Raw genomic sequence first — 11,968 nt, 5'->3', positions numbered from 1 at the left:
TTGAAGACAGCAATTACTTAGGTTAAACTTCCCACATACACCTCCCTCTACTGCCAAAAGGTAATCCAAGGCTAATCTATTTTGGTAGACTGCTGTCCTCATCCTGGTATTATGCTTCGCTAGAAGATTGAGCGCTTGTGAGGTCTCATTAGTAATAATCTCAACCACCGCCTGTAATCTTATAATACGGTTGAGCATATAAATAGGGGTTCTATAACCAAAGGTACCATCTTCTGCCCACGTGGCTGGCCCATAATAATCTATGATACGCTGGGGAGGCCATTCATTATCTTCCCAGGTGCCTATCTCTAAGGGTCCCCTTTTCTTCCTATGATTCACATCATACACTTTAACACCTAAAGTCTCACCTGTTTCAATCGGTAACAAGAAGAAGGATGGTTTGAGCATACCCAACACACATGCCCCTTCCCAGTCCTGTGGCAACTCCGAATAGGCTTTCTTACCACAGATCCAGTACAAATTTGCTGGGGCTCTCCAGGTAGATGTGATGGATAGATCAAACCACACATCCTTTAAATTGGCATATCTAGCAAACGGGTTAGATGGTTCTGAGACATTTGAAGCCGACCACCAAGTTGTATTCTTTGTATCATCATCATAAGCTTTTTGCCCTAGACAAGTTAATTCTCCTACAGAAGTATTATACATCATTCCTTTCCTTGCTATGCAAACATAACCTATGATGGAGGTCTTTAATCTCCACTCAGATTTACCTCTAACACTCATATGATAATCGGCTTGTGTAGATATTAATTGGTCAACTGCCTCAGAACCGGACATTACCTCCTTTGCTTCCCAAGGCCATTGGTCTCCCATGTTAGTACCTCCACACACATAGCAGTTGGTAACATTAAGACTACCGGCAATACTTTCAGCTAGGTCAATGAACAGGTTTTTAGCGTTATGGGGGATCTTATTATCTATACTCATCTCTTCATAAAAGGAATGGTATACTTGATGAGTCTGGGAGGATACCGTATCAGTCTCTATTCCTATAAACAATAATGTCCCAGGATCTAAACCCGTCCCGTATATCTGAAACCCAAATAAATTTCCATACTTATCTAGGAACTTGTCGGGGTTATTAATAAGTATATGGACTGGGTTGCATTCCATAGACTTACAATAAGGGCTAGTCGGCAACTTAGTCACTATCATGTCTTTGTCTACTGTCTGTCCCCAAGTTGCCCACCCCACACAAGACCAATATGGACAAAAGTTATAGTCTTTATTTGGGCATCTAGGACTCACATATTTATTTTTACTACTGGGACAAATATATTTATCATTAGACCCATACGTCCTCTCCCATCTAAGATCCCCACATACATTCCACGGTTTTCTACCACCTGATATCGCCTTACATGCATCAAATAGCAGAACACCCGAAGAATGTACGGATTCTAACACCGTCTTATTAATTAGGGTCCCCTGAGGATCTCCATTCCTGAGAGTCAACCAAATTGTACGAGGTTGATACTCTGGACTGAAGCACTTAGGTTCTCCTACTCCTAAATGGCACACACTATAGTCTATATTTAGGTATCTACATCTTGATACCTCTCCTTTACATTCGTATTGTGAATGCCAAATTAGGGTTTGGGAAATATGGTTACCTGTTCTCGTAGTCTTAATGCATACCTCACAGCTAGGAGTGTCGGTACCTCTACCTTCCTGAATATAAAAACACATATAAATAAACACAATCAAAAGCACATCTTTCGCCGTCATCCTCAGTCTTCGTCCGTGCGATGGAACCTCAGCTTCCAGGATGTGAGGGCTGCAGGGAATGGAGTTCTGCTCGTCTTCACAGGTGTCCCTTCGAGACTTTCCTGGCTTATACACTATGTGTTGGTAAGCGGACAGGCTTTATTATGGCCTTCTCACTCACACCTGTAACAATAAAATTTGTAATCCACAATAATTCCTCGTTACTCCGACTGAGTAGTGCGTTTTAACCGGATCTTGCAGGGATTCTCTGGATCTACTGTAACTTGCCAAGAATCGACTGCTGCTGGTTTAACCCTGGAGTGATGTATCCACGGAGTCACTTCTGCTACTTTTATTGCTGTAGGGGTAGACAAAAGAACAACATAAGGACCTCTCCACTTGGGCCCTAACGGTACATTATTCCACTCTTTAATCCACACTTGATCTCCTGGATGATAACTATGAACAGGGGGATAAATATTCACAGGTAATCTATCTTGTACCCATTTCTGTACCTCCTCCATAGTCTTACCCAACTCTACAACCTGCTGCCGGGTAATTCCTTCTCCCAACTGACTCAAGTCCCCCCTTAAGTTACCAAGTACGGGAGGTGGTCGCCCATACATGATTTCAAAAGGAGAGAGGCCCATCCTTCTGGTAGGGGTACTGCGGATTCGCAATAAAGCTATGGGTAAGAGAACGTTCCACTTAAGTTGGGTTTCCTGACACATTTTAGCCAACTGGTTCTTTATAGTTCTATTCATTCTCTCTACCTTACCAGAACTCTGGGGTCTATATGCAGTATGAAGCCTCCACTTTATACCAAGCATATGAGTCAGTTGTTGTAGGCACTGATGAACAAAAGCTGGACCATTGTCCGATCCTATAGAACAGGGTAGTCCATATCGGGGTATTATTTCTCGTAGCAGGAATCTTACAACTTCTCCTGCTTTCTCTGTACGAGTAGGACATGCTTCTACCCAGCCTGAATAGGTGCACACAATTACCAACAGGTAACGATGTCCACCCGATTTAGGCATCACTGTAAAGTCTATTTGTAGATCGGACATGGGGAGTCCCCCCATAAACTGAACTCCTGGTGGCTTTACTGGTCCTTGTCTTGCATTATTCTTAGCACACGTTACACATCTGCGTACAATGGCCTGAGTCAAGTTGGACAATCTTGGTATGTAGAAATGTTTTCTAAGAGATTCTTCAGTACTGTCTCTCCCAGAATGTGTCCCGTTGTGATAATTTTGGACAATTTCTACCGCTAGCGATGCTGGTATAACTATTCTTCCATCTTCTAGCTGATACCACTTGTTCTCCAAATACTTTCCCGGTTCAGTCTTTAACCACTCCTCTTCTTGAGCTGTATAAACTGGAGTCCATTGGGACAGTGGAGTTGGTATAAGAGCAGCTATATGCCCCACATACTCCTGTCTTCCTGATTCAGCAGCACGCTTAGCTGCACTATCTGCCATCCGATTTCCCTTGGTTACATCACCATCTCCTCTCAGATGCGCTCGACAATGTATGATACCGACTTCTTTCGGCTCCCACACTGCTTCCAATAGTTGTAGGATTTCAGCTGCGTACTTGATTTCTTTGCCTTCTGAATTCAGTAGTCCTCTTTCTTTATACAAAGCTCCGTGGGCATGAGTGGTTAAAAACGCATACTTAGAGTCCGTATAGATATTTACTCTTAAACCTTCAGCCAATTGTAACGCTCGTGTTAGTGCTATTAATTCTGCCTTTTGTGCTGATGTTCCTTTCGCCAGTGGCCGAGCTTCTATCACCTTGTCTATTGTTGTCACTGCATATCCTGCATAGCGGATCCCTTCTTTCACATAACTACTGCCGTCGGTGTAATATTGAACATCGGGGTTCTGGATGGGAAAATCACGAAGATCTGGTCTACTTGAAAATACTTCATCCATTACTTCCAAACAATCATGTTGACTTTCAGTAGGTTGCGGCAAAAGGGTAGCTGGATTTAAGGTGTTTACAGTCTCTAAATGCACTCTTGGGTTTTCACACAACATTGCTTGATACTTGGTCATACGGCTGTTACTAAACCAATGATTTCCTTTGTAATCCAACAACGTCTGTACTGCATGTGGGACTCGTACATAAAGTTCTTGACCCAGAGTGAGTTTATCGGCTTCAGCTACTAGCAGGGCGGCTGCAGCTACGGCTCTTAGACAAGGTGGAAGTCCGCTGGCCACTGCATCCAGTTGCTTAGACATGTAGGCAACAGGTCTTTGCCATGATCCCAAGTACTGTGTCAATACTCCCACAGCCATTCTTCTTTGCTCGTGTACATATAAGTAGAATGGTCGTGTGTGATCAGGTAGACCTAATGCTGGGGCACTCATCAAAGCCTTCTTCACATCTTCAAATGCCGTTTGCTGTTCTTGGGTCCATAAGAAGGGGTCGTGCTCTGTACCTTTGATAGCTGCGTACAGAGGTTTTGCTAGTATCGCATAGCTGGGAATCCATATCCTACAGAAGCCTGCTGCCCCCAAGAATTCTCGCACTTGTCTTCTATTCTTGGGTATTGGTATTTGGCAGACAGCTTCTTTTCTCTCTGGCCCCATAATCCTTTGACCTTCAGAGATATGGAATCCCAGATACTTGACAGTTGGCAAACACAACTGAGCCTTCTTCCTGGACACCTTGTATCCTGCCTTCCAGAGAATATGTAGTAGATCGTGCGTTGCTTGCTGACATTTTTCTTTTGTAACTGCTGCTATCAACAAGTCATCTACATATTGTAACAATACACATTCTCCTGGGATAGACTCGAAATCCAGTAGATCTTGACTTAGAGCTGAACCAAATAGGGTAGGTGAATTTTTAAACCCTTGGGGCAGTCTTGTCCAAGTCATTTGGCGTTTTGAGCCCGTTACAGCGTTCTCCCATTGGAAAGCGAAAATACATTGGCTTTCTGCGGCAATTCGGAGGCAAAAGAAGGCATCTTTGAGATCTAAGACTGTGAAGTAAGTAGCCCCGCCCGGAATTAAAGCAAGCAGGTTATATGGATTGGGTACAACTGGATGTATGCTAACAACCGCATCATTGACTGCTCTTAAGTCCTGTACAGGTCGATACTCATCTGTACCGGGCTTTTGAACAGGCAGCAATGGGGTGTTCCAGGGGGAAGTACAGAATTTTAGGATACCATACCGTATGAACTTATCCAGATAGGATTGGATGTTCTTCTTAGCCTTCTGCGGAATGTGATATTGTCTTAGGCTCACTGGATAAACCCCATGTTTCAGTTCAATTTTTATTGGTGGAATATTGCGGGCCAGTCCTGGTGGGTTGTTCTCTGCCCAAACTCCTGGTATGTTAAACAATGTCTCATCACTCCTAGGGTTTTGGCTAGTCAACACTGTATAAAGTCGCCACTCTTCTTCCTTTGGTACGGATAAAGTCATAATACCTGAAGGTCCATTAAACTTTAAGGATGTTGTTCCATTTGGTAGGAACGTAATCTGCGCTTGTAATTTTGATAGCATATCACGTCCCAGCAATTGGACTGGACATTCAGGCATATAAAGGAATTGGTGTTTTACTACGTGGCCTCCCAATGTACAGAGTCGACTTTTAAGAACCGGTTTTTCAGCACTTCTTCCAGTTGCTCCTATCACAGTAATAGTCCTTCCAGATGGAGGAGCAACTAGATTAGTCACCACTGAATGTTCAGCACCAGTGTCGATCATGAACGCACTCCTTTTCCCCCCTATTGATACATCGACCATAGGCTCCGCTCGACCAAGGGGGATGGAGCCCGGTCGGTATCAATAGTCCTCCATGACAGTGTCAGCCAATCCTACAAAGTCCCTACCTTCTCTATCGCGGGACCTTTGCGCTGCTGGAATATACCTGTCTTCCCTAACACTTCCTCTGTTCCCATTACTCCCTCTATAACCATTACTCCCTCCGGGGCCTCCTCTACCTCTCGCTCTACCTCTAAAGTTTCCGTAGCCTGCCCTGGGTTGGTCTCTCTCGTACTGTTCTCTTTGCGGACATTCGTTCCTCCAATGCCCTTCTTCCTTGCAATACGCGCATTGATCCCTACTCAAAGGCTCCCTACTCCATCTATTATTGCCTCTATCTGGGCCCCGTTTATCTACGCCTGCGATCGCTACCGCTAGCATATCAGCCTTTTTACGCATCTTGCGCTCTTCCTCTTTCTTACTTTCTGTATCCCTGTTCATATAGACCTTATTTGCTACCTCCATTAGTTGGGTGATGGACATACCTGCAAACCCTTCTAACTTTTGTAGCTTGCGCTTAATATCTCCGTATGCTTGGCTGACAAAGGCGGAGTTAACCATTCGGGAATTGTCTGCGTCTTCCGGATTAAAGGGGGTATACAAGCGGTATGCCTCCAATAATCGGTCATAAAAGACACTGGGCGCTTCATCGCTTTTCTGGATCACCTCAACTGTCTTCGACATGTTAATGGCTTTCTTTCCTCCGGCTTTCATGCCAGCAATTATAGCGTCTCTATAGGCTCTGAGTTGAACCATATCAGCACCATTTACGTTCCAATCGGGATCGGTGTTGGGATAGTGTGTCGCGGCCCATGCTGCTGGATTGGCTTGGTTCAAAGCACGGGCTCTATCTTCTAATGCTTTAATGGCTGCTTGATTTATTCTTGTCCTTTCCTCATTGTTAAATAAAGTCATTAGTAACTGCTGGCAATCAGCCCATGTCGGATTATGCGTCTGTACTATTGAGGTGAACAGATCAGTCATAGCTTGTGGTTTCTCAGTATACGAGGAATTATGGGTCTTCCAGTTTAAAAGATCGGTTGTGGTAAATGGGACATATACGAAGACTGGGTCAGCGTGTGCCATTTGACCTGCGGCATCGATATAAGCTGACCCGGGATTCAGACGAAGAGGCATCTGATAGTGCTTTAATTGTTGGGCACCAGTCAACTGTCGGGTTTGGATGGGGCTACGTAGAGAGGCGTCAGTCATGGGTTCCGGTCGGGGAGAGATAGGGTATGGGGATGTGGGAGGTCGGTTTTGGGAAAAGGTCGTAAATAAAACACTTCGAGCCGAGCTAGATGAAGCTTGACCGGAAGTCTGAAGTGGCGCCAAATCAGGATATTCGTTTCTAATGGGGGTGGATTCTGGTTCCGGAAGGGGAGATTTAGTACGAGGGGGGGTGGATCCTGTACTGGAGGAGGAAGCGGAAGTGGATGAGGGTAATGAGGGGAGGGGTGCAGGACTTCCTGCGTTTGCGTCACTTCTTCTTAACGGAAAGTAAGGGGGCGGCAAAGGGATCTCGGACTCAGGGGGCGTGTCCAAAATGGGCCTAACACCAGTCCTAGTGGACGAGCAAGTCCTAGCTACCATGAGGCGACACTGCTCCTCGTGGCATGTCTGGAGCCATTTTGGCGAGTCATTTACGGCCTGTCTCCAACAGTCAATATAAGGAAACTGGCCGTAAAGTTCAGGCCTACCCGATACAGCCACGTGTAAGCGCTGTACCAGAGTTGGATCCAAACTGCCACGTGGCGGCCATGCCGCAACCAAAGTAGGCCACTCCCTAGTACACAAAGTGACCAAACGTACAGGAGACATCTTTACCCCAAAATCACAAACTTTGAATCCCTTTTTAAAATTCTTAACCATACATCCTAAGGGATCCGGAATCGTTGACTGCGACGCACCCATACTTAACAATGGAACGTCGTCGACAACGAATACTATACACGCGTACTATTCAACAGTCACACCCGTTTCCTCTGGCAACAGCACCACGTGGTACGGTTACCAAGTGAAACGTACACAATAACAATAAACACTCAGGGAATTCCCGTACACACACAGCTGTTACACCAGTCACTATATAATCAATATTATGCCCTTTGGCGTAACTATACAGTCACCCACGCTATAATTCTCTATATACGAATTACCCGTCTATAACACACCCCAGTAACATCGTCTTTTACAAATAGCGGTTACAGTACGGTTAGCATAGGTCAAAGCACAAGTTAAGGTCACAATACAATTATTAGTGGTTATGGTGTTAAACATGCAATGGACGACAATGATTAGTACTTATTATATAATGTCAGTAAATATACAGGGTTATGGTACCGTGCACTATAATACAGCAACACACTATTAACACTCTCGCTAGACGGCTGAGCTCGCGCTATCTAACAAGATATACACTTTACTAAACAATCGTTAACACATTTACAATTCCCAACTAAACTATTGGCCAGTACCTTGAATGGACTACCTAAAACTATATACACCCGTTTTGGTTAGCCACACTGCCCAATCACCACATATACATAGCGAGCTAGAGATCCGAATTTACACAGGCGCCTCTTAGTCGCACTATACAACGAGCTAGAGATCCGAATTTACACAGGCGCCTCTTAGTCGTACTATCAAAAGTCTAGTGGGTTCCAAATTTACACGCCTTCCCACTTAGCCCAGATAGGATGAGAACTAGCGAACCGAATTTACACAGGCGCCGCTTAGTCTCCCGGTCCCTCCGACCTAGCGAACGTAATATACACCCTAGAACGCTAGTCTAGACAAGACACCGGTGTCCGGCTAGGGCTATCTTACACCAGGACCCCGCCTGACTAACCAAATCAAACGGTCTGACTAAAGAGCGTTCGATCGAGCGGTGCGCCTTCGCTCCTTCCCTCCGACAGAGGGGGCAGATACAGATTCAAAAACCCCTTTGGGCCTACCGCACAATCGGTATACCCCTAGCGGGTCCTGCCGTCTAAAACAGCAGTTATCTTACCTCCTCGTTCCTGAACCTGAGTTCACACTCATCGACGGGGACACCCCAGCACTTCTCACGTAGAGGCCGATGATCTCCTGGACAACAGACCAGTGGCGCCGAGACGAAGGGAGGTCCACGCAGAAGTTCAGGGGTGCAGCCGTAGAGAACGTGGGCAAAGATAGACCGTCTCACGCCTCTGCCTCTCAGCTACCGTTGAACGATGAGCTTCCCGGCCAATGCACCAAATGATACCGGAGAAACTGACGGAAGCCAAGCACAGAGAGATGGACACAGGTTTCTTCAGGAAGGAAGAGATTCTTTATTGGATCACCGATCGGGACTCAGAGGGACTAGCGTCACCAAAATACAGCAAAGTCTGAGTACTGAATACATAGAGTACATTCCTTATATAGCACTGTAGCTCCTCCCACAATTAACTACACCCACACATACCCTTAACCTATTTAATGAATAGAGTCTAAACTCATCCATCCGGTCTAACCACGTGGCTCATCTGATACAAAGGAGAGGGACGCGTAATTCCAGTTCTTACATTCCTGCACCTGGTCAGTACAGTGATGACAGTATCTTAGCTACGTGTTATTAACTAACTGATACTACAAACACATATACATACATATGCCTTGTGGCAATCTTAGCCTGCTAAACTTGTATTTTACTGGAATTACATCACATCGCCAGCCGCCCGCCTGCCAGCCAGTGCCGCTCGCCCAGCAGCCACTGGACCACCAGGGAGGAAGAGACACCCCACCCCAGCATTCCCAAAGGTAAGGAGGCTGGGGGGGGGGGGTGTTTAAATAAATTTTCAAAAATGTGTTAATGTGGGTGAGTGTGTCTGTTAGTGTGTTTCTGTTAGTGTATTTGCCTGTGAGTGTGTGTGTGGCTGTCTGCCTGTGTGTGTGTGACTGTTTGCCTATGTGTGTGTGACTGTCTGTGTGTGGCTGTCTGCCTGTGTGTGTGTTTGACTGTCTGTGTGTGTCTGTTTGCCTCTGTGTGTTTGGCTGTCTGCCTGTGTGTGACTGCCAGCCTGTGTGTGTGTGTGGCTGTCTGCCTGTGTGTGTGTGTGTGTGTGTGTGTGTTTGTGTTTGTGTGACTGCCTATGTGTGACTGTCTGGGAAGACTAGATGGGCCGAATGGTTCTTATCTGCCGTCACATTCTATGTCTGTGTGTGTGTGTGTGTGGCTGTCTGTGTATGACTGCCTGAGTGTGTTTGTGTGTGTGTGTGTATGGCTGTCTGGCCTGTGTGTGTGTGACAGGGTGTGTGGGAAGGGGGAAGGAGTGGGGGAAGGGGGGGCGCTGTGAAGATTTTTCGCACAGGGCGCCCAAATGCCTAAAGCCGGCCCTGCCTTTAACCAATCAATGAGCAGGGTATAGACTTGTTCATCGGGTCAGACCACATGGCTCATCCAAGACAAAGGAGAAATAAGTGCAATTTCAGTTCCTGCATTCCTGCACATGCTATTGATGATGGTATCCTAGCTACGTGTAGCTAACTAACTGACGCAACATCCACATATGCCACGTGGAAATCTCGGCCTACTAAATTTACATTCACTGAAATTCCACCACAGTCTTAGATGGTTAATCTTGCTATTTGTTACAACCGTTACACCTGTAAGTCTTGTGTTTGTTATTTCGTATATCCCTGATTATTTTTTGTACTAATTATGTCTCAAAAACAATAAAATTCAATTTTAAAGAAAAAAAATATAGCATCTTTGTGTTCCTATCAGCAGCATTTTGGGGTTTTGCAGTCCATGCTGGGGCTTTCCAATTTTTTAAATAACACATGAAATTAACATCTTGTGATAATACATTTTTTTTTATTATGACAAGCTTTCAGGAGTATCTAAACTCTACCCTTAACACTTTCTAGTTCAAAAAGTCCTGAACTTTCATACTGACTTGGTTTTGAATCCCAGATTTGACAAGGGTTCATATGACTACACAAATTAGGCTCCCTTCACAGCCATGCACGTCGGAAGAGCTGCAGATCTCTACTAGAACCCCACGCCTTTACACACCATGCAGTCTCTTCCCCTACCAAGATGGCGGAGTTTGGGTGTCACGCGATGACGTGTTTTGTCGTGGACGCCTGGTCCACTTTCAGGAAGAGAGGGGCCAGTAGTCGCACTGTGTTTTTTTAATTTATTTTAAATTACTTATTCGCCGCCGCCGTCATGGCAGCGGCCTCGGTGATGTGGCGGTGGTTTAGGCAGCAGATGGCAGCAATGCGGGAGATCTGCCGGCATTATCCGCTGTTTTGCTTCATCTTGCTTTCCCTTACTCTGTCCACCATCCTGCTATACAGGTACATTATAGAGGCTGCTTTGCTGATAGGTGTCTGCAATGATAGAAGTGATGGTTTGTTGTGGAATACGATTCCCATGGTGGCTAGTCAGCTGAAAGGTTTCCTGAGCATCATAGGAATTGTAGTCCATGAGCCAAAGTCTGTAATCATGTATTGATAGACCTGTATAGACCAGCTAATAGCGTATCCTTAAACTCAGTATCACAGACAATCTCTACGTGAGACTTTTATGCATATATTTGTGGACTCTGTTATTGTGCAGAATGTAGATCTAATGCAAGGATGGGCAAAATGTAGACTATAAGGCCGGCGGCAGTGTATCATGTCAGTTGGAATTCTTTTACAGTTGGGGGCTACTATTGGATCTAACAGTGTCTTGCATTCTGAAATAGAATGTTTTGTTGTCTTATTGTACACAGCATGTATTGGAGATCCAGTTGAGAAATGCTTCACAAGCCAATTAGTCTTTTGCAAACTTGTTATATCTGGTACAACATGTGGCAAGTGAACAAATCACCATTGTCATCATCTTCTTTCTTCCTTCCCTTTTTAAAAATTATTTTTCTATTGTAATAAACTTTGTCCAACATATAGCCTGTTATGAATAAAGATCCATTTTGTAAACTTCAAGTACAGAGAATATTTCTCCAGGGCTGCAACACTCTTGTGTGGAACTCCCTTCCCTTCGCTGTAAGACTTTCACCCAGTCTCCACTCATTCAAAAAATCATTGAAAACTCACTTCTTCAAGAAAGCATATCAATTAAACTTTTAGCAGGTTTTTATCCTCCATCCCCCATGACTACTCTCCTGCAACTGTAAAAAATTACCTCCTAAGCCCTCAGTGAATACTTTTCTAAAAACCTTCTTCATACCCATAATTTTACCCTTTGTGTCACAATACCCCACTCCCTCTAGAATTTTAATTCTGCTATTTGTTTTTGCAATTTAAATTAATAGTAGAATTTAGCAGCTGTCTGCTGTTCAAAGTCCAAGTGGATGACTGCTGTGCTTATGCTGGGTGCACATGACAAGGCTAACCCATCCAGCCAGCTAGCCTTTTTATAGAAGGCTGTTGCTGCTACAACATGAACTGTAAGCTGACATGGAACAAGCAAAAAATAA

General features: G+C 44.8%; 1 protein-coding gene across 2 annotated transcripts in view; it reads left to right on the top strand.

Moving 5' to 3' along the window:
- The first annotated feature begins 10,632 nt into the window (after positions 1-10,632).
- SNX14 (sorting nexin 14) overlaps positions 10,633-11,968 on the top strand; it is a 68,398-nt gene continuing 67,062 nt past the window's right edge. For both annotated transcript variants that reach the window (XM_063443065.1, XM_063443064.1), the window contains exon 1: positions 10,633-10,844. In XM_063443065.1, the coding sequence (XP_063299135.1) occupies positions 10,714-10,844 (131 nt within the window). In that variant the 5' untranslated portion in view covers positions 10,633-10,713. The remainder of the gene's footprint in view (positions 10,845-11,968) is intronic.

Source organism: Pelobates fuscus, chromosome 2 (assembly GCF_036172605.1).
Source record: "Pelobates fuscus isolate aPelFus1 chromosome 2, aPelFus1.pri, whole genome shotgun sequence".
NCBI classification, from domain to species: domain Eukaryota; kingdom Metazoa; phylum Chordata; class Amphibia; order Anura; family Pelobatidae; genus Pelobates; species Pelobates fuscus.
The sequence above is the reverse complement of the archived record's forward strand: the minus strand, read 5'-3'. Positions and strand labels throughout refer to the sequence as shown.